At 41.8% G+C, this 24,387-nt stretch overlaps 1 protein-coding gene across 4 annotated transcripts in view; it reads right to left on the bottom strand.

Moving 5' to 3' along the window:
• Window positions 1-24,387, bottom strand: part of CDC20 (cell division cycle 20) — a 96,079-nt gene that overhangs the window by 57,216 nt on the left and 14,476 nt on the right. For 2 of the 4 annotated variants that reach the window (XM_085886023.1, XM_085886026.1), the window contains exons 2-4: window positions 14,688-14,919; window positions 14,165-14,319; window positions 4,351-4,480 (exon numbers count right to left, since the gene is read on the bottom strand). In XM_085886023.1, the coding sequence (XP_085742149.1) occupies window positions 4,351-4,480; window positions 14,165-14,319; window positions 14,688-14,910 (508 nt within the window). In that variant the 5' untranslated portion in view covers window positions 14,911-14,919. Of the gene's footprint in view, window positions 1-4,350; window positions 4,481-14,164; window positions 14,320-14,687; window positions 14,920-20,954; window positions 21,022-24,387 lie in introns of all 4 variants that reach the window. The other 2 variants (XM_085886025.1, XM_085886027.1) reach the window with 2 other exon arrangements.

Here is a 24,387-nt window from a genome sequence, read left to right as displayed (position 1 = left end):
CGAGTACCTCAAGGACATCTTCCCAGCCCTCATCACATCGGGATCTTCATTTTGGAAGCCAATATGCGGAGGATTTAGTGGGAAGTACAATATAAGCTTCATTACTTGTGAAAAGGAAAATTCACAAGTATATTGGTTGGCCTGGTCTGTGAATCATCTACAAATGGCAATTTTACTCCGATCTTCAGGAAATCTCACCACCTGGTAGAGGTAGATACGAACGAGAAACTTAGGTCAAAGGTCAGTCACTTAAATTATGAATTTTCATCCGATTGAATTGTCGTGTGTGTGTGGCCTTTTCTTCCATTCATACAAAATTCCACACCTCCAAACCAATCCCTACCAAATTTTGCATACGTGTTGTGGGATAGCCAAGGTCAGTTCATGGGCACCCCACACCCTCCACCCCCACCGCAAACAAACAATCTGCATGTATGCGTTTTTAAATGTCTGAAAATCATTTAAACATCGTCAACATGAGATTGCTCAACAAGACTCGGGCGAAACAGACTTCAAATGAAATGAGGCCATTTGTCCCATCAATGCCATGGTGCACTCTCAGGTTAACTTTTGCTGCAGCTTTAAATATCAAGCTTCCTGATGGTTTATTAAAGTCTACCCAATCTTGATTGGGTGATCCAGTGCGTATGGGTGTGCACATTATATACGGTGATACCCTCCACTTTAGCGCAAACGAATATATCCAGTTTTTAATTACTTTTTAAAATATATAAATCCATCAACTGAGTCAAAAGTTACAAGTTTAAAAGCACCATATTGACCGAAAACACGACAGCTCGTGTTGACATCGCTGGCAGCCACTCACAGCACATATCTGAGTGAGTCTCCTTTCAACCAATCAGCACATGTGTTCTTGTCTTCCTGCTCTGTGTGCTGTTGGTAATTGTGCGAAAAGCCTTGAGCCGAAATAGAGTTTTGAGGAGGATGGAGTCAGGTGTTGGTACCACCTTTGTTGGGTGTGAATTTGGTTTATGGGGGGAGTCTAAAGACAATTGTAAAAACGAAAAAACAAACAAACAAAAAAATTTAGTCAGTCCACAATTCCCATAATTGCTAAAAAAAAATTAATGAGATCTCGGAGAAGTTTGACCTGTCAACCACAAATTATGAAAAAGCGTGCGAACGCAAAATGTGACAAGAAAGGTCGCGAAGCGACGGAGAATTGAGGGCGTGAAGTGCCTGAAAAATCTAGGGGAGTCTGGGATGCAATTTCCTGCATTCTCGTGCCAAATTCATCCATTTGTTTTTCAGTCAGAAGATCGGTTTTTATGTTATGTAACTGTTTAGTCCACTGCATGGACTCAAATAAATGAACCAACAACATGAATAAACAAGACATTTTATTTTCATCAACAGATCAAATGTGATCCAGGAATTAGAACACTCATCATCCTTGTAATTAAGATGTATTGTAGCAGCATATCGATAGTATTTCCCAGTATTTTGCGGCAATTTCATGCAAAAAATGAACCCCCAGTAACAAGACATTTAATTCGATCAGGATGGTCGACAATAATTGACCAATCAGACTCCGTCTCATATAGGAAGTGCGCAACGACGTGAAGCAATCGGATTTAAGTCAGTATTCAAGGCTATAACATCTGTTCAACCAGTCGCAATGCAATAATGTTGGAAATATTTTTTGGTGCAGAGAAATTTTCAAAAGTGTGAGAATTTAAATCGAGAATGTGAGAACGTGACTTTCAACAGAAAGTCTTGTCTCACGGCAACAACGTGAGAGTTGTGACTTTCAACAGAAAGTCATATGTCTCATGGTAAAAACATGAGAGTTGTGACTTTCAACAGAAAGTCATACGTCTCATGGTAAAAACATGAGAGTTGACAGGTGTTTTAACTGAGAACAGAGACTTTTATCCTCCTGGATTGAGGCTAAGAATCAGTGCGCTATGCCTTTAAGCCAGGCAGTAATTATTGCTAAGGCGCTGAGTTTATAAGATGAAGTCATTGAAGTGTTTATCACAAGAGATGGTTGAAGTTGTGAAAAGTGGGGTTAGGTCGTAGGCGTTTGTCAACTCATTCATAAACAGTAAATCTCTCCATGGTCATTCAAATAAATGATGATCTTTGTAGAAATTTAACTTGTAACAGCCCAGTTAAAGGCCCGGTCACACCTTAACGTTTTAGCCAACGTATGCCGATTTTTGAATTTTTTTTTCTAAAACGCTGGCACACGTTGAATACGTTATGGGTAAGTTTTGATAACATTGAGAGCACGCTGAAAAACACTGCCATACGTCGTTGTACGTTGGCTTTAAACGTTGTACTTTTTGGTTGTCCTCAAATTTTTTCATGCTTGAAATTTTACGACGTATGCCGGCGTATGACTCATACGTTCCGCTACGCTGGCCACAAGTTGTATGCACGGTCTGCGATCGTTGACAGACGTCAACACATGCTACTTGTAAGTTAATCATAAGTTGAGACACGCTGAGGTAATGTTTAGCGTACCCGAAACTTATTTCTAACCTATGATTAACGTGTTGTTGGCACGTTACGCGATCGTTGCCACACATCGACAGACGTTACTTTTAAGTTACTCATAGGCTGAAGGACGTCGGTATAATGGATCGTCCTTGCGTCAGCGTCCACGGCCACGGCCAGGACACTTATTTGCAGCATTCTTCAAACTTTTCTTCGGCATGACGAGGATGTTCACACTTCGATGTCTAGCTTGGCTATGATTCCAATTGTCCATCGGCAGCGTCTATTTAAAATAGTCGAGTTTGAGCGTTTTAACACATTCAGAAGAAACGCTTCAAATTTCCAAACCCCAGCGTCAAAAAACAAAGGCGAGTGACAGCAATTTAAATTGTTCATTGTAAACAATGAAAATGGCTGAGTGGTACCGTTTAAAAGTCGTTGAGTGTAAAAAAAAATCCAATTGTTGAGCGCAAGCGTCTACTTTCAATAGTGGAGATGCAGCCATTTAAATCGTTGAGTTTATCATTTAAATCGTTAAACGCAAGGATGATCCATCATAACCCACACCCTCCCCCTCACACTCACCTACTACTGCCAACATGAACAAACTACTACTCATACTAATACTGATACTGTTACTGCTGACATGGACATCGACTCAAAAAGGACTCGAAAACACTGTTGGGTTCCCCTTTTATGAGCAGCATTTTTATATACCAATTCCCAAAACCGCTGGGAACACGTCTTTATATGGCAGTTGTAAGCTGGAAACACGTTCATTTTTTTTTTTTGTCGACCGGAAGACGTCATTGGAATACGTCTACATACGTCGATGTGTGTTGGGACTACGTAAAGAATTGGTTCAAAGCACGTCAAACATAAGTTAGAAATAAGTTTCGCGTAAAAAAGACATTACCGCGACGTGTTTCGACTTATGAGTAGCTTATAAGTAGCCTTTGTGGACGTGTGTAAGCGTCCACATATCTTGTGTAAAACTTATCCCCATCGCATGCGGAACGTGTGTCATACGCCGAGTACGTCGTAAAATTTTGAACATGTTTAAAATTTCTTGACGTACTCTACTTACTACGACGTATGATAGCGTACTTTAGCGTTCTACTCACGTATACCAAACTTACTCATACCGTATTTGACGTGTCCCAACGTTTTAGACACATTTTTCTTAGGTCGGCATACGCTGGCAAGATCGCCAAGGTGTGACCGCGATGTTGTCACTTCCATTTCTACGGCAGTTATGATTTGAATTGTTGTGCGTCAGCCTTTTAATAGGCTACGTCACGATATCGTCGGTGATGCGTGCAACGCGCTATGCCTAAGTTAGACTATCATTGGGCATCGGTTGTGTAGGCCGACAACAGGTTCAGCATTCGTTGGTATAAGTTATCTATAACACAATGAAACGTTGTGTCCGTTACCAATGCGTTATACATAAGACCAAGTCGCTATGAATACGTCCGAATCTTTAAAAAAAAACATCAAAAGTTCAACGTAAGCCAGCGTTTTACATACATTTTAATACGTTGCCATCGCTAGCTAAAACGTCAAGGTGTGACCGGGCCTTAAGGAAAAATGAAAATAATAACCAATCAAGAAAAATCACAGTCTATTCACTAATTTTGACTTTACCTCTTTAACAAACAAAAAAAAATACCTGTACCTTATATCTACATCCTGACCATTTCATTAGCTTGCTTGCCCCTCATCCTCTTACACTGAGTCTATGAATGTTATATCTTGACCCATTTATCTGTCTCATGTCTGCAACCGTCAGTACTTTGGCCACAAGGCGGGTCTCGCTATACCGAGCCTCAGTTTCTGTATGAGAAAATGAAACAGTATCAAAATTGGTTGTTCAACTCGTCATACCAAGACAGCCATGCTCTCCAGCATTCATCCCACCTTCCGGTGCCTGTGGTGCTTTCGTGGAGTGTCGCAATATCCGGAAGTCTCCCAAATCAAAACCATTCAGCTTCATTGCCATTGCATTCTGCTCTTCCTGCATTTCACAATTACAAAAAGAATAAATAAAAATACAGAGACAATCAAGGTTCGATTATTCACAGCAAGGTCGCATGAAACATCACAATATGTCAACAAGATTGGTGTACACGGATCTCATCACAAGTAGCCGATTGCTTTTACAAACAGCGACACAGACTCGAGATATACTTTTTTTTTTCTACTCACAAACTGCCATCAACATTGGCTTTAAATAAAAATTGTCAAGTTGGATGTTCTTGTTTTTTTTTTTTGGTTTTTTTTTTTTCCAAACTAGAAAATTTGATGTGAATGCGTCGATCGATGTGCTTCTGCCCACGTTGCATTTCAACCCACTGTTATGCTTGATCAAAGGTAACATGAAAAACCACATGGGTATAAGATAGAACATCACATACTTCAAACTCCAGTTATGGTCTGCACAATGATTCTCAAAAGGCACATGACCTTTCAACAGTTGCACCCAAAATTTAATCGGTTCATGCTCATCTTTGTGTTTCAGTACCTACTTGTGTCAGGTTTGACATCAATGCTTTACTGGTACACAAGTTAGTGTTAAAAAAAAAAATGATTTTCAATGTAAGCGCACATGCCTCTACTTTTGATTTGTGAACCCAAAATCGAATCAGTTTATCTTTGTAAAACAGACGATGTCTTGGACAAATATTTGTCAAAATCCCTTCAGCAGGTCACAAGTTAATGTGGAAATGAAAATCTGCTACGGATGCAGACACACAGACGACTCAAAAATATGCCTCCGGCACCTTCAGCCACGGAGGCATAAAAGCAGATGAAATACAAGTTTTTTTTGTGGAGGAAAGAAAGACTATGGAGGTTGGTTCCACAGGCTAGAGGAAAATAAATAAATAAAAACAATGAAGGAGTGAAGTTGAGCAGTGCTTCGGGATTTTGGGAGATTCACCAGAACAGGGTTGTTGGAGGACCACTTACACCCTGCAGAAACTTGGTGTGGGGTGGGAAGGAACAAGGTATCGAGAGAGGAGAGGGTGCAGGACTAGAAAGGAGGCAGAAGACAGACCATGGAGAAAAAAAAAAAAAAAAAGGAGAAAAAAAACTGTCTGCAATTGGAAAGTGATGGGCCCATAGACTTCATCGTGGGAGATTCTAATAATCTTGAAGGCCTTGGTTTCCATGCAGTCAAGGTGAGCAAACTGTGAGACAGGTGAGTCAGCTCAGAGGGGAGAACAGTACTCCATCAAGCTTCAGATAGGGGTTCAGGTGTGCCAAGGAAGGACTTTGCACGATGCAGGCTGCCCAGTCTGGGACTGGCTTTGGAGACAAACTTTTAAATGTAGTTTGCCCAAGTAGGATCATGGCTGATCGTGAGGCCCAGGAGTTTGAGTGAGTGAACTTCAAGAGGATTGTAAAGAAAGTAGAAGGGGGGGGTTAGACATGTTCCGAGTGCTTGACAAGCTTGCGATTTTGTCAAGATCTGAAGGGGGGATGAGGCTGCAGCCTGCTTGTCTGAAGGATGAGGGATGTCATGGCAGAGGGTGGAGTCATCAGCAATAGATAGAGGGGATTTTCCAGAGAGTCAGAGATCATGAATGAAGACTAGGAACAGGACTGGGTCCAGAACAATGCTTTCTGGCACTTCAGCTTTTACAGGGAGAGGATATGAAAGGATTCTGTTGAGTGCCACACATTGGCTACAAGAGTAGAGGAAGTCAGTAAGCCATGAGTGGAGTTGGCCTTGGATGCCGTAGGCAGAGAGTTTGGAGAGGAAGGAGGGATGCCAGATCAGTGAAAGCTTGAGATACGTCCAATGAGATGGCCCTGATCTCATGTCTGACATTTAGGGCCCCCATCCATTGATGGGAGAGTTGGAGCAGAATGCCCAAGGTAGTGTGACCTGGTCTGAAACTAAATCGGTGATCTGAGATGAGGTTGTTGGAGAGAAAGAAGGATTTCATATCAACTGTGATGATGGATTCCATGACCTTGCTGATGATTGGAAGTAAGCTGAACAGTTTTTGCACATTTTTTATGTAATGCAGTGATGTTGGCTGACTTCCGAGCAGATGCAAGATGAATTAGGAGCAATAGGATGAAAAGAGCAGAGAGCGGATGTGCAAGAGCAGCAGAGTGGGTTTTTAAGTACATGTGAGCTGATGTCGTCTGTTCCAGGTACAGAATAAGTCAAGAGTCGACAAACTTCTCCACTTTCCCAGGTGTAAAAGACAGTTCAAGAGCAGTTGGTATGACGGAGTTGGGTGGCTACAGACAGCGAGGGGTTGGGGACAAATTTGAAAGCAAACACAGATTGAGGCATTTGGTCTTTTCACAAACAGAGCCGGTGGTGGTGCCATTTGAAGAGGGAAGGGATAGAGGGGAAGCAGACTTCAGAGACATAATTAACAAGGTGCCACCATGTCTTAGAAGGAGGAGACAAGTTTGAAAGCTCAATCTTGAGGTTGGACAGATGTTGTTTTCTGGTGCTCCTGAGAGACTTTTTGGAATGATCTACGATTACCTAAGATCGCTTTCCAAGAAGAGAAAAACAAGTTCTTTCACAGCAACTGCCTAAACAGGACTCGGTGTACCATTGGCGGGAAGAATGGTCAGATAATTGAAGACAAGATGGGATGAATCTGTGAATAAGACAGAGCCAGTATCCATGGAGGAATTCATATGGCGAGTTAATATCAGGGGCAGTAGATAAGGGAGACAAACCTGAAGCGAGATGGCTGCTGACAATACCTACAATCTGCCTGAACGAACTGCCAAACTCACCGGCATTCAGAAGCTCTGAGAATATCCAGAAATGTTGATTCTCACAAGCATATGATGAGATGCACTAATTTGGATTAGAGGAAGAACATGAGATATTTGTGGGAAAGTTTGTCATCACAAAGTCCAGAAGGGAGGATTTGCCATGGAAGAAAACCGGGTCAGAAAGTTTACAGATCGAGTCGATCCCATGGAGTCACATAAATCCTTTGCTGAAGTACTTTGGCTGGTGAGATGGCTGGGTGTCACCATGGAAAGCCAATTCCCATGGTGACAATTGAAATTGCCACATATGAGGGAGAGAGAGAAAGATATTGATGAGGTTGTCACTGTTGCCTAGTGTTGTCTTCATGGTTAGGGTGGTGGGCTTGGAATCCTAGGATCCTGAGTTCAAATCCCACTTTCTGTTGAATTAATACCAGTTGGGGTCGACGCTGCCTGTCATCCTTCCGAGGTTGGTAAAATGAGTGCCAGCTTGCTTGAATCCTGTGTCTGAGTGGCGACCCGTCCAGGATTGTGTCCAATAGCCAAGGAGACTGCTTAGGCAGCACCAACGCTCTGCACAGAGTATGGTCGCAATAGATGGATGTCACTGTTCGGACGGTACAACACCTCCAAACTAGAGTTCATAAAACACCTTACCCCATGCAGTGTTCAAGTGTACAATTCAAATGAAATAAAATATTTTAAAGGTCGCATTTTGAATTTTTTTTTTTAACTCCAGAAGTTTACTCCGTTCATGCAGTGTCTGATACACTACTTTATTTTAAAACATGACATTACTTATTCGTGCCTGTGTGTTCCTTGTGATGTTGCTAAAAATAGGAAGTTTCCTGCTTGGAATGATTTTCAATTTTGTTTGACTGCCAGACAGGCAGATAGAGTAAAAAAATTTCTCTCTCCTCTCGGCGGCGCATGAAAAAAAAAGATACAAACAAATGCCAACCCAAGAACGAAAAAGCCAAAACTAAAAGATTGTTCTGAATTGAGCATGTGTCTGCTCAAAAATAGGAGGCCACCAAACCACAACCTCCTATGATAATTGGTACACAATGCACCATGTCGTCGCAATTCGATGAAGGCACCACTTATGTGCCGATTGCTTGTGCGATTCTGCAACCACTTCCATTTGAGTTAATATCAAAGCGAAGATTACAAACTATTTACTTGAGTAACACTGTGACATAGTTGGACCGGTATGGACTACATCACCTAAAATGATACCTGGAAGCAATTGTGCAATTCAAATAAAAACCTTTCACTGCATTGAACATGCAGCAAATGCATGTGTTTGGTGTCCCAAAAGTCACTGCACACAGGCAGTTGGGAAAAAGTGGATTTGATTTGAACATGGTTTTGCCACTTCAGGCACGGTTTTTTGGTGGAACATGCGTTTCGTAGTGCAGGTGACCAAACCGAGGGTAAGACAGGAGTTCGCAGAAAGTTTCCTGATGGGGGAAGTTCCACATCATAACTGTACGGGACTTCATTTCTGAATATCACAAGACTGGTTCAGTTGCGGACACAGCTCACGACCTGGCAGGTCTTCAGTGTTGTCAGACGAGAAAGTTAACGATATTTCGGTTTGCACTTTAAGAAGCCCGAGGATATCAGTTTGTCGGTCGGCACAGCAGAGTTCTCACATAGCAGCACACACAGTACTGAAGAAACATCTGCACCTCCATCCATACAAAGTAAGAGGTGCGTGAACTGAAAGAAAATGGCTCATGGATTACTATTGGAATGGAAAAACTATTACTGCGAATGGAGACAATATGGAAATCACCATTTTCTCAGGTAATGTAAACAGCCACGTTTGGTCAGTAGAACATCCACACGTGATATTGGAGTCACCATTGCAAGATGAGTAGGTTGGTGTGTGTATTAAAAAAAAAAAAAAAGAAATCATATTTATACCGTGGTGCCCACAGAATCCGAACGCCCCATTGTTTGAACAAATTGGAATCCGAACAATTTTTTCGAGAAAATTTTGCCCTAAAAACCAAACACATTTTCGAAAACCAAACACAACGCGGCGTTCATGTTTCTTCACGTGCGTCTCCCCCACCTGTTCGACCCGCATCTTCGCGCTTTGTTCATTCAGTTTGTCGGTGGAAGTACTCGTGAAAGCATCTCTCGTATGTCGATCGCTACTTTACCTCGTGTTTTCACCTTGATTTGTGCATTTTCTTTTTTTTCAATTATCACCCTTGTGCATTCACCATGGCACCCAAGAAGAGCAGTGAAGCAAATAGGAATAAGAGGAAGTCCATGAGAACGACAATTGAGTTGAAGAAAGAACTTATCGCTAAGCATGAGAGCGGTACGCGTGCGTCTGATCTCACTGCCATGTTCGATCTGCCGAAATCGACCGTGTGTAGGATTCTGAAAAGTAAAGAAGCGATAAAAGCGCGAAAACCCGTCATGAAGCGAACTCATTCAATGAACCCTCTGACGAATCGGCTTTAACGAACTAAACGTTTTTTTCGCGAGCATGGTAGTGACTTCATGCTGCGTCACCCAATCGCTTCACCTCTTGATTCTCTCCCGTGGAACCGTGCAGTGAAAACGGCACGTTTGTGTCTCCACAGAGTGTATTGGGATATAAAACACCATTTGGTGCTTCATGGTTAATTACATACCTCCACCAGGCTGAACAGTTTACGTTTTGGATCCCAATGGCCACTGATAGGCCAGAGCTGCATCCAGACCTGATGGAGGAAGCGACAACGCTCCTGCTCATCCCCCAGGCTTGGAAAAAGATTAATGACCCAGAAAAGGTCATTTACTCATCTTATTTTACCTTAAACAGGGGTAATTTCAGTTGAAAGTGTCTTGAAAGTGGGTTTTCTTGGGGTGCAGGAACGGATTAATTCACTTTCCATTATTTCTTATTGGGAAAATAGTTTTGTAATCCGAACAGCCTCTTGGAACGAATTAAATTCGGATTCTGGGGGCACCACTGTATAATATATATATATATATATATACATACAGATATATATATATATATATATATATATATATATATATATATATATACATATATATATATACATACATATATACATACATATATGGTTTCTCCAACAATCAATTTTTGTAAACCATGCATGGACATCATTCCAAGGATGGCATGGAACAGATAAAATAAATTTGTGAAAGTTGCTTTGGAGCAAACAAAATGGATTTTTAGCCAATTCTCACACCAAATAAGAATAAATTGCTTGCCGTAGGATTGTTCATCAATAAACATCCTCTTCCTCCTTTGCATGCAGCACAAGGCTGCAGGGAGCATCATTGGCTGAAGGCACGGCTGTGCCGCTGATGCAATGCCCCTATTACCAATACACTGGTACTTTTGACGTTGGGTCCGGCAATATATGGATATACCAAAAATTAAAATTAAAATAATCAGGACATCATCAGCAAATCGAAGAAAGGTGTTTACAATCGTGAAATACCATACACGATTTAAAAAGCTTTGATGCACTCGGCATCTCGACTACCCCTGGAACAGTGAAACGTATGATGTCAAGATGTACCAGGAAGTAGGTGCAGTAGGTTTTAACCGATAACCCTCAGCAACTGAGCATGATACAAGCAATCATGTTTTTCCTTGCCCTCCTGGCTGTTTTTAAAGCAATTGCCAATTGGTCATTTTATTTTATACGAACAAATACCACCCGTCGCTTCAGTGATGGTAATACTAAAGGGGGAAAGGGGAAAAAAGAGGGGGGAAGAGGGAGAAAGAGTGGGATGTGCTAAAGTGAGATGTGCATGGAAGAAGTTTCGGGAACTGAGTGGCGTGCTGACAAAGAGGGGAGTGTCGTTGAAGCTGAAGGGAAAGGTATATGCTTCATGTGTGAGGAGTACGATGATTTATGGGAGTGAGACATGGGTACTGAACATGGAGCAGCAACAAAGGCTGGAAAGGGTGGAAATGCGAATGGTTCGGTGGATGTGTGGAGTATCGTTGAGAGAGAGGAAGACAAATGATGACTTGCGGAAGATGATGGGAATAGAGTCTGTGATGGAGGTTGTGAAGAGAAACAGGTTGAGATGGTTGGGTCATGTGTTGAGGAAGGATGAAAGTGACTGGGTGAGAGGAGTGTTGGAAATGAGTGTAGTCGGAAGTAGAGGACGGGGAAGACCGAGAAAAACTTGGCTAAATGTGGTTGAAGAGGAAATGTGGGCAAGGGGATAAAGAAGGGGAGATGCAGAAAACAGGGTAAAGTGGAGAAGATTGTCATGGGGCCCGCAAGGCTAACCCCCACTTTCGCAGGGAAAATGGCCTTTAAATACGTGTGTGTGTGTGTGTGTGTGTGTGTGTGTGTGTGTGTGTGTGTGTGTGTGTGTGTGTGTATGTGTGTGTGTGTGTGTGTGTGTGTGTGTGTGTGTGTGTGTGTGTGTGTGTGTGTGTGTGTGTGTGTGTGTGTGTGTGTGTGTGTGTGTGTGTGTGTGGATCGTCGCTGAGCCCCGGACAGCTTCCAACTGTAGTTTGTTTGTCGTAATATTCCCAAGGATGGTTTCAATATCTCTGTGAGGTTCTTTATCATCATTCTCGTAGCTCCAACTATCACTGCTGCAACTTTGGCATTCTTCAGCTTCCAGGATCTTTTCACTTCATTCTTGAAGCATTGGTATTTCATAATTTTCTTGATTTCTTCATCGTATAGTCCAAAATCACTGGTATCAACACCTCACTTCACAATGCCTTCTTCTCTATTTTTTTTTTGTACCCAAGTATGATATCTGGATGCAACGCTTTGTTTTCGATGCTCACACTCGATGGGATCATGAGGTCGTACACGAGCGGTACTTCCATGTTTTTGCTTCATGTTCCAACAAATTTTCTGGAACTGGAATCACAAAGTTTTTGCAGATGTGCCTGTGGTTAACATTACAAACTCTGTTGTATCGAGTGTACAGCTATTCTGACATGAATTCATTTTTATTTGTGTGTTCGGTCATTAAGCATAACATATCACTCTCTTTACCAACACCACCTTCTCCCCTCAGCTATCTTCTTTTTTTTTTCCTTCCTCCCCCCCCGACCCCCAATCTTGCCAAGACCCGTATCTTGCCAAAAGGTGACCACGTGTGACTTCTTTAAAGGTCAAACTGAGGTGAACAGAGCTGCTATCCACCAGGAGCGAATCCTTGAGGAATATCTGCCTACGAGAGATTCCGCTGAGAATCGTTCTAGAGTAACCATGAAAAATATGCGTTTGCCTCACAACGTCACCAAATGACATCATAATGTCTCAAGCTTGACATATTTAGAAAGCACTTATCGAGGTGTTCAATTTGAGGTTCTACACAATATGGTTCCTAAAACTTGAAAATTTGACCTTGGGGTCAAATATGTTTGACCTTAGGCGCTAACCATGAAGGTCAAGGCCAATCGCCACCAAAAATTAATCAGCTGAGCGCCAGACCATATACTACATTCCCATAAAGTTTGGAGACGATTCGATTAAAATTACTCAAAAAATAAGGGTTTCATCGACTCCCCTGATTGCGACAAAGTGACCTTGACCTTCAAAATTTTATGCGCTGAAAGGGACCTCTATAGGCCTCTGATATGCGAAGTTACAAAAATTTCCAATAATAACTGTGCTCTGCAGAGTGATTTATACGTGATTACAGACAAAAAAAAAAAAAAAAAAAAAAAAAAAAAAAAAAAAACATATGAAGGTCATGGCCAATCGCTACCAAAAATTAATCAGCTGAGCGCCAGACCATGAACTATATTCCCATGAAATTTGAAGACGATCCGATCAAAATTACTCAAAAAATAAAGGTTTCATCGGCTCCCCTGATTTGCGACAAAGTGACCTTGACCTTTGACCTTCAAAATTTTGTGCGCTGAAAGGGACCTCTATAGGCCTCTGATATGCGAAGTTACAAAAATTTCCAATGATAACTGTGCCCTGCCGAATTTTTTATACGGATTACAGACAAAAAAAAAAATAAAAAAAAAAACATACAAGCTGACAAACATATCTTGCAAAAACTTCGTTTTGGCAAGATAAAAAAATCACAAGAAAAAAAAATGAGAAAAATAATCCAAACACAAGTATTTATATCGATATTAGGGAAGGGGGAAAAAAAATGAAAAAAAAAGTGTGGTGTCAACCCCACCTGGTGTTAATTTAATGACTGACAGGGACTCGAACTCAGGACCCTAAGATCCTAAGCCAGCCACCATAACCACCAAGCCAACACCAGGCTTAACAAGTTAAAAAAAAGACAAAATTTCAGAGCCCCCATTGTTTTAGTAATTTTTCTGTTTGGAGTTAAAGGGCTAGCCCATATTTATGTACAACTAAAATGGCCACCAATCCACCATCTTTGATCAGATTGCAAAATAAAGTGAGAGGCATGTGTATGCCATCACGTACTGTGTTTATGCCAAGTTTGAACAAAATCAGACCATGCAAGTCTCAGAAATGGTTGGGGGCACATTTAAGTAACAAAATGGCCGCCAGTCAGCCATCTTTGATCTAATCTCGGGGGGGGGGTGGAATATATCTGCATGTGTGAGCAATCATTCATTATCTTGGTGCCAAGTTTAAACAATATCGGTAAATGAATGTCTGAGAAATGGTTAAGAACGTGTTCAGCATCGGTTTTTTTTTTTACAACTTAAATGGCCATGAGTCAGCCATCTTGGATCTGATGTCAGGGGTTGGGGGGGAGGGGATAAAAATAAGATTTTTTTTAAAAAAAAGCAATCATTTGTTATAAAACCATCATTTGTTATCTTTGTGACAAGTACAAATAAAATCGGTCCATCCATATCTAAGAAATGGTTGCAGATGCACACGAAAAATCGAGACCAATTCCAAAAGCCCCCCCCCCCCCCCGTTTCAGAACAAGTCCAACGGGGGCAAATAAACATCCTTCTTGATAATATGAATCTCACATTATTTTCTGGTTGCTCTTCAATTTCTTTTGTCACAAGGAAGTTTGATATCTCCAGGTTAGAGGAATTGCTGCGCAAGGGGATGAATCGATCACCAAGAACCTGCTTGGGAGTCTTCGGTGTTTTGGCTCCTTTAGGAGTCTTGGAACCGTTCCCTGAAATAATAAATTAGCCTTAGATGCATAAAACAAACAATATTTCACAACCTATCGTAAGAAAGGTGTTGCAAGCATCAAGTCAACAACAAGCAGAAGTTAACCAAATAAAGCAGGATAGCCGTTCACTAAAGGCGATTTGGAATCCAACTGGGTTTTGACAGTTCAATAGATTTAACAATTCTTGAGATGAGGTCAAGGTTTAATAGCTTAAGATCCAAGTTGTTATGACTGTTCCCTTTGGTCCAAAAACATTTGGGATGTCAGTGCCAAACAACAGATGCAAGGGTACTTTACCCAGAGCATCAACAATTAAATTGTTCAGTGGAAGACGGGGGGGGGGGCAGGAAAAGAGGAAGGAATCCTACCAGGTGTTCGTACTTTTCCTGGTGTTGCACCAGGTGTCCTATTCAGGCTTAATGAGCAGCTGGATCGGGAAGGCGTTGCCCCTCCAGTATTGTTGAAGCTACATTGAGCTGGTGCTGTTGCCTCATGTGTCTTGCGTTGCCAACGAGCCATGGGCCCATTGGCAATGGGGGTATCCAGCTGGAGTAGGCTCTTAATGTCGTTTTCCAAACCAAAGTGAGCCATGGCACAAATCTGGAGGGGGAAGGAAAAAAAAAATTCAGTTCAAACCAAACAAAACAGAGGTACACTTGTATTTATTCCGTCCTGCTAGAAAAACATGAAGCACATATTATTATTATAAAGAATCCTCGAATGGGCACAGTATTAAATAATGAGACAGAAAAAGAAATAAATACTGTACAAGTTCAACAAATTCCAATAATTTAATGAAACAGATAGGTACGTACGTTCCCGAAAACGAATAATATTCCACTATCTACAAACGAAAACAGTATCTCAGAGAATAATGTCTTCAGTCAAACAAGTCTAGTCCTCGAGTTGGCATGCCTGCAGGTTTGAGCAAGAATTTTGAATTGCCGAAGATATCTCGCCTACTCTTTCCGAAGTGCACTGTGGGATCGTTCATGTCCACCACTGAATGCCGTCACATGAGATGCGCATCTTGAAGTCCAAAGCCCATCCGATGGATGGTATGCACATTTATGCATCACCATGCCTGTGAAACACCTTCAATCTAATCATAATTTGCTCACGTATCACTTTGGTACACACATTCATGTCAACGCTCTTTTAACCCGTATTTATTAGACACAAATATGGTGGAACTGACCAAAATGCATCCCCTACACATCCCCATAAAATGCAAACTTCACCAAGCCAAGAACCTCCTTTTCTGTACCATTTTTCCTAATCAAAAATAGCAATCCTCTACACTCGTTTCGAGATCGCTCAACACACGAAACCCCCATATACATGGCTCTTTTCCTTTTCCAATGCGATCTCTAATGTTTTCTTCCTGTCAAGGCTTGATTGCCCAATTGCAGTGCCTTGGGCAGAGTCGTATTCTTCATCAACTCTATCTCCAGAAAAATCCTTCATCTCTTTGCTGATGACTCCTCCATCCTATGCAATAACATCCTTCAGATAGACATACAGCAGACTTCCCTCTGCTCATACCTTGATCGACTGACAAAATGGTCAAACTCTTGGAAGAAATTTTTCAAACCTGACAAATTGCACTCATCATCATCATCATCATCATCATCACTACTACCTCCCTCTCCAAAAGGATTGCCTGGCAAAACCTCCCATCTAATACTTCAACAATTCTTTTGAAGAAGTTCATTTCCTCAAACTTTTGGGTCTCACGATTAACCATGATCTTTTTTGGGCAAACCACATCGAGGTTGGCTTCGAAAGCCAGTTGACAACTGGGTATCCTCCATCATGTGAAGTCTTTCCTTGACACACCTGAATCTTCATCCACAGCTTGATGGAATAGTGCTCTGCTCTCAGGGCTGGTGCCCCTGCCTCACACCTCGATGCCATGGAAACTAAAGCCATCAAAATCATCGGAAGCTCTGGCCTGGTCCTCTTCACATCACAGACAGGTCTGTGGTCTGTCTTCTACCACCTCCTTTCTGGTCTTGCATGACCTCCACCCTTTGTTCTCTGTCTTTCCACCCCCTCGGTTTCTGCAGGGAGCATGTGGTCTGCCAGTAACCCCCAAGATTGAGACAAAGTTCATTTCCACACTTTCCTTCATATTTGTCCACTCTTTCATTCAACTCAACTCATTATTCCCTCCAGGGCTTCAAGAAAAGCTGTTCACCAGCATATCAGGTCATTCCTCATCCAGAATGATGAAGTTTTCAACCCTCATTAGCCCACCCCAAACCCACCTCTTTCTGGGTTTCCAGATTATCCTTCCACTTCTGCGATTGACAGTTCACAGCTGTTACCATATTATTTACCCCCGTATCCTCACCTATTTTGTCTTTCAACCATGTTGTTGTGCGTGCCGTCTCTCCCCTGCACATTTCGTTCTGTAATGTCCTGATCCATTTAAGCTTCGGCACTGTACTTCCCTCATCCACCTTATCAGAAATTTCCTCATAAGAACTCCAATACAATCATGAAACATGAACCTACTTTAGTAAATCCATGCTGACCAATTATAATTAGTTTGAAATTATTCAAACGTTTCCTTATCCACTCCTTAACATCTCCAACAACTTTTCCATAAATGAAGTCGAACTAGCTAATCTATAGTTCCCCAATACTTCTCTGGACCATTTAACAAACATTTGCTACTCTCCAATCCTCTTGTACCTGTCTTGGCTCTGAGCTGTAAAAGGTACCTTGCTAACATCACCCTCATATGCTCTGCCACCTTCCTCATGTGATTGGGGGGTGGGGGAGGGCAAGTGGACACCTGTAGGATTTTCATGATGAGGTGCCACCTATTTTAATTCATTATCTAGGTACCAAAGTACATGAAAATAAATGTTGCCATTTTTGGAAGTGTGGCAGACGGCAGCCATCTTGGATTTCAAAATGGCCGATGTTTTGCCACTATTTTTCGCTTGGTTAGTTTCAATGAAAGTATTTTACCTCAATTTTGAAAGCAAAATGATAGGTTTTCATTGTTGTTAACACTTCAAAATCAATGCAAGCAATATTTTGTTCAAATTACATACGATATCACCCATCCTGAAATTCAAAATGGCCGCCAAAAAGTTACAAATTGCATTAAAATTTAATGGCCATGGTCCGATCAACAGCTTCATCCTAACATTCACCCCCAGATTTAACCGGACGTGGTATAAATTTTGGTACGAGAAGAAAGCTGCTATTCTTCTCATTGACCCTGTGAAATTGTAGGGCTGCAAGATGTTTCGTTTGGATTTTGTACGCCAAAACTTGCTTACTATTGGTCAACCAATTAGTTGAACCACAGTATTCTATGGGGCTTGACAAGTTGACTTGTCATGTGGAGGTCATGCACATTTTTAGCTCTCTTGACAAAACGATTGAAATACCAGCATGAAACTTCATAAGTGGGGTAGAGGGTCAAAACCATTCAATCAATGTGAAAACTGCATGTGATGAAATCGGACCATATTGTGGTAACAAGTGTTATCTATAAACGACACCTAATGGTATTTTTCTTAAACTTTTTTTGCACAGACACTCACCGAAGCAACTGGTACTCAGATACACACCTTAGCTCGTATATAAAACGATAAACTCCACAAGCCGCAATATTTAAATATCCATTTCAGAGGATAACAAATTTATGAGGTGCAGTATCATGCGTTCACAGTACCAGCACACACCCCACATACCCCAGACACAATAGCTGCACCAACATCTACTATACACACCTTGCAACTGTATGTCCAACAAATGCAGTCTTAACCATGGAGAATGGAACTACATGAACTTGTTGCAAGTTTGCTACTTTCATAGCTGTATTAAACATCATCATCATCATCACTGTTCTCTTCATTGTCAGAGTCAACTTCGCGGTTAGAAGGAGCATTGTCGCAGAGTTCTTCTCCTTCACAGTATGTACAAAATTCTGTGCAAAACAGTCAATTCTTTTTACACTTGCATTGGTGACTGGAACACCGGGTCCGACCACATTCGCATTTCACTAACTGTGTGACGGCATCTGGAGCTGGAGGCAAATGTGTTATCACTGGTATGAAAATTCCATCTACCAAGTTCCAGCCAGAGTTCTCTGGGGATGGTATTTCAGGGAATGCAACCATGTGCATGTCGTACACTTCGCACCGGGTGGTTCAAAGCATCCACGCAGTAATCTAAAAGGTTTGCTCCAAGGTGGGTCAGTTCACTAGAAAAAAAATAACATAAATCCATATGTGTCCATGTGTGGTTATGTGGGTCAGTGATTGGAAGTATTTCTACATGTCAGCATACTGTGTTTTAATAGAGATATATTTAATTTAAAAGTTATCCAGAGTATCCCATATGGCTTTCCGTAATTACCAATTCGTTAGCATTGTTGACACCTTGTTGGCGTTGCCGTGTTTTATAAAAATACAATTCGTTTAGAATACGATTGAGGGAAGATATGTACAGACATTTTATGTATATATATTTCAGTCTATTGTTCCAACTTTGCCAATGGTTATAATGGAGGATATAGGCCTATGGGTGATAAGCTTTCCACATTAATTCATTAGCTTCTTATAAAAGCCTTTCTTTAAACTTTTTGTTGATATATTTTCAAAGCTTTCTGGACATGTAAGCACAATTAAAAACAAGTACTGGAACTTAAACTTACCTTAGTAACAATATATGCTTTGATCACTTTGCATGACAATACAGCAGAAACTTCTGTCCATTGCCATGTGCTTATGGATGTAGTTGAGGCAGCAGGTAACCCAGATGCTGCCCTCTGTAGCTAATTATTTGTTATGGATACTCAAAAGGGCCAATTTATTTAATATATTATTGTCTGTTAGAAGTAGCATCTCAAAGTTTCTTAGAAATAAGAAAAAAATACTCTATTTCAATGGATTTAGAAGAATATTTAAATAAATAAAGTTCATTTCAAATGGTGGTCATTTTGAAATTCAAAATTTTGAAATTCAAAATGACCTTATAATTATTTTAAATATGCATACAATAAATAATAATGTCTCTCCTATTCATGTTCACTCATATTATGGGATAAAATTTTGATATTATTTTTTAAAATATGAGCAATAATTGTATTCATTGAAGAAAAAAGCATGATCATGGCAGCCATTTTGAAATTCAAAATGGCCACCATTTGACAGCTCCAAAATTGGCAGCATCAATTTTCCTGTTCCTCGACATACAGTATATAGAACATATCTAAATAGGTGGCAACTTCTCATCATGAAAGTCCTATGGGCCATTTGTCTCGGACCACTTGCTCCCCCCCCCCCCCCCGCCACCCCCGCACTAAAGACTTGTGGATGGATATTATCCAGTCCTGGAGCTTTATTAATATATTACCATTCCTTTCATGCCATGAAGGCACAGAGGGCTGCCGAGGCAGTTTCATTAGCAAGAAGTACAGTCCTGAACGGGTCGCCACTCTGACTCAGGTTACCCCAAATGGTTATTACCCCAGTACACTGGCACTCATTTCACCGACCTCAGGATGACAGGCTGAGGCAACCCCACCTGGTGCTAATTCAATGTGGAAAAAGGGGCTCAAACTCAAGACCCTTAGGTCCCAAGCCAATAATAAAATCATTTGATAATAACACGTACAATCCAAACTGTGGCCTAAGCACACTGGGCTTGGTGAAAGGCAAGCAAATGCTTCAGCAGCACAGCAAGCAGGTATGTATGCTACAAGGCCATGAATACCAATTAAAATTTAGTCCAATAGACCAACAGGCACACCATGTATTTAAATGCCTTGCCATCATGTTTAGTATTCTTGACCATGTCTATTTCATGGTCTCTTTGGGCTTTCAGTTTTTTATTTATTAAAAATAGCCTCCATTTACTCTTATACTGGTGTCAGACTAGTTGTTATTTTCTACTCCATCAATGCCTTCTGTGACATATACATTTCATGTGCAGCTTGTGGCTGCTGGTTGCATCATTTTCTGGGGGCACTTTGTGCCGCTGATGCAACGCCATCTGTTACTCATTTTGCCGACCTCGGAAGGATGACAGGCCGAGTCAACCGCACCCAGTGTTAACTGGATGATGGGGGCTCAAACTCAGGGCCACAAGATCTTAAGTCAGCCAACTTAACCATTAAGTCAACGCCAGGCTTGCCTTTTGCTTATCCTTGATATCACTCTGCACGTCCCTGCTCTCTTTTTGCCTTTACACCTCACTGGAATATACTTGCTCAACACCTATAAATTTGCCCCTTGAAAGTTGCCCATTTCTCCAATGCAGACGACCCCCTCATTAACTTGACCCAATCAAAAGCTCCCAAATCACTTCTCATACCCTCAAAGTTTGCCTTCCTAAAATGCATCTATCCTGAACTTCACATCTCAACAATAGAGTTGCACTTCCTATGTTGTGGTCGCTTGTCCAGAAATGTTCTCCTACCTCCACCATAAATCGGGATCATGACTTAAGAGGTCGAACACTGCACTCGCCCTCATGGTCTCTTCTACAAACCGGGTTAAAAAGCAATCTTGCACAAGAGGTAGAAAATCCTCTGCTGTGGCTTTCCCCTGTTGTTGGAGCAAATCTATCCCCAGCAAGTTAAGATCCCCATAAATCAATAGTCTTACCTTATCATATGCCCTTCTGAATTCTTCACATTTCAATCTTCCTTACTCTTCCCTCGCACCAGGAGTCCTGTGAAAGCATCTTCCAAGAATCATGTGCATGTTCTTGCAAGATCCTCTCCATACAATAGTCTTTCAACACAGAGAGAGAGACAGAGACAGAGACAGAGACAGAGGACTTGTTGTCGTGGATCTGTAATGCACTTAGCCAATTTCCCCAGATGTCCTGCAAAAGATGTAAATTACAGGCAGTCTGGCAAAAGTAGACATTTTGCTAAAGTATGTCACAGTAAAGACCACAAACACCAAGTGCAGGAAGTGACTGTGCCAGACGTGACTGTTTTAAGCATAAACACACAAGCCTCTGAACAAATTAGAGGGAACCTATTTTGTGATCATCTTTGCACACCTCATGGACAGGCATTCTCAGATAAATTGCTGGTGGACACAGGTTCAGTTGTTTCCATACTCCCAGAGTCTACCTACCTGGAGCATTTCAAGAATGCACTTCTTACAGAATCAAAATTACACTTGCTGAATTACCTAAAAAAAAAAAAAAAACGACCTCTGCATTTGATTGTCTTCAAGCACAGGTTCGACACAACAATGTTTCTGTGCCTCCTGATTTCTTCATTGTGCTTTCTGGAACACCTATACTCTGCATGGACCTCTTCACTGCTCTCGGACTGAATATGGTTCACAGAATGTATCCTGCATCAGTGCTGAGTACCTCTGTACATCAAACATTGGTTTGGCAGACATCTAATCATCACGTCACTGGAACTCCAAGCTATGCAAAAGGATTTGTACAGAGAGAAGATAAGACCCGATGTGGTGCCAATCCAGCAGAAGCTTAGCCGTTTACCTTTTGCAGTCTGTGATGCTGTCTTGCAAGAAGTGAAAACACTTGAAGAAGCGGGTATCAATGAGAGAATTGATTCTTCCAAATGGGTTTCACCTATTGTCGTTACGCATAAGAAAACAAGAGGTATATGACTGTGCGTGGATCTTCGTGAACCCAATAAGGCGATCGTAATAGACAGTCACCCACTCCCACATATTGAGGAGGTATTCGCGGAACTTCGCGGAGCGAGAATGTTCTCTACTCTTGATCTTCAGAGTGCATGTCATCAAGTGCCCTTGCATGAGAAAAGCAGAGACCTTACGGATTTCATAACACACGAGGGACTTTTCCGTTTTTGCCATGTTTTGTCTTGCTTCTGCTCCCAGTGCATTCCAGCGAATGATGTCACAGATCTTAGCTGGCCAGGAGGGCGTCCAGTGTTAGAGTTGACAATTGAGTACGCTTCATCTCCTGAGAAACACGAGGAACGTCTTCAAGCCGTTTTGAATCATATTGATCAAGCAGGCTTAAAAATGCATTGTGACAAAAGTCATTTCAGGAAGGCTGAACTTTCTTTTCTGGGTCGCATGATCTCAGAAAAGGGCATGATCCCGAACACCAAACGTGTGGTGGCAGTAACACAAACACCACCCCAAAGGATGCATCTGCTCTGTGTTCTTTTCTGGGTTTGACTTCTTGGTACTCCAAATTATGCAACAGTCATGGAGCCACTTCGTACCTTACTGCGCAAGGATGCCGACTTCTCCTGGACCGAGGCTGTGCACACTCAATTTGAAAGGATAAAAAAATTGATTGCCAACAGCCCTGCACTTGCTTTGTTTGACCCTACTCTGACCACTATTGTGACCACAGATGCGTCTGATGGACTTGGAGCAGTGCTCTCAACTTCGTGAGGACTCTACAGAGGAAACTAGCATTTGCCTAACGAACGCTCACAGATTGCGAACACAAGTACTCGACAGTGGAGAAGAAGCACTCGCCTGCATGTGAGCAACTGAGAAATAGCGCACTTACCTGTGGGGTCAGAAATTTATCCTGCGTGCAAACCACACTACTGTCTTTGAAAGGTCTTGGTCAAGCTGGAATAAGAATTGCACGTTGTTCTGCACGCTTACTGTCGTTTAACTCCGAAATTGTGGACAAACCTGGACATCAAAATGTGACTGCAGACTGTTTATCACAGTTAACTCTCCCCATGACAGAGCCTTACCACGAACCGGATGTAGAAATGGTGGCTTTAGTGTTCGGTGACTGTGCTGCTGTACCTGTGGAACAATTCAACGAAACTTGCAATCGATGGCCTCTTCAACAGAAGGTGCGAGGATACATCTCCAGAGGATGGCCTTGCAATGCGAAGGGCATTGACCCAAATGTACTTCCCCACTTTCGCATTCGGAACGAACTGGCTGTACAGGAGGGTTACTTGATTCGGGGCACTCACCGTGTGATAGTGCCAACAGAACTTCAACCCAAGTTAATCCAGCTTGCCCATGATAGACATCAAGGTACTGTAAGGACTAAACAAAGGCTGTGTGACCTCTACCGGTGGCCAGGGATGGACTCCCAATTGGAAGTTGCCATCAAGTTGTACATGAAAAAACAGCTGTCACTCGGGTTCCACCTTTGCAACCAGTTGCACTCCCTAATGCTGCTTGGGCAAAGCTTGCCATCGATATAGTGGGATCACTTGATAACAGCCAAATGGACTGTCGCTATATGCCTTACCTAAACCGATTACTTCAGCAAATGGCCAGAAGTAGCCTTTACGTCCCAAGTAACATCTGCTACAGTTATCAAGTTCCTGACTACAGTATTCAGTCGTGAAGGAAATCCACAGGAACTTATCTCTGACAATGGATCTCAGTTTGTTTCAACTGAGTTTGAAATATTGCTGTAGGAAAGAAACATCAAACACTGCCATAGTTCTATCTATTACCCACAAGCCAACGGGGAGATAGAACGATTCAAGAGTGTTTAAGGACTGTTTACATCCTGCAAATCTCGAAAGGTAGCCCTGGACATCATTCGTACTCGACTTCTTGTAAACATATCGAGCTACAAGACATGCAACAACTCATCAGACCCCTGCTGAACTTCAACATGGATGTACATTGCACACCAAGTTGCACATTGGGGATCGTCAAATCAGCATAACTGCTGCAAGACTCAAGGATGTGAGACGCTGTGTTGAACAGAAACAAGACAAGTCAAAACGATACACAGACAAGCGTCGGGGATAGTGGGGCAGTTAACAGCAATTTTTGAGAGGGATCATGCAAATGATGATACAAGCATCAAATTTGGCACATTTGTTCTCCAGGGGATTCGAAACAAATCTGCCTGATTGGCCATTTGAAAATCCAAATTACGAAAAAAAAAAAAACCCCAAAAAGTCAAGATCACAAATCAATTTTGGATGCTGGCTGAGATTGGTGAATGTTTCAGAAACATCATCAAAGACGTTCAAAGTCTGCCATGCAGTTTTCTTCCCTTTACCGCGGAAGGCAGACACGACGTCAAATCCAGTGAACGCATGGAAGTATGGGATCCCTCGAGCATTTCCAGGCCCTA

Source organism: Eptatretus burgeri, chromosome 6 (genome assembly GCF_056783735.1).
Source record: "Eptatretus burgeri isolate ZD-2024b chromosome 6, Ebu_testis_v1, whole genome shotgun sequence".
NCBI lineage: Eukaryota > Metazoa > Chordata > Myxini > Myxiniformes > Myxinidae > Eptatretus > Eptatretus burgeri.
The sequence above is the reverse complement of the archived record's forward strand: the minus strand, read 5'-3'. Positions and strand labels throughout refer to the sequence as shown.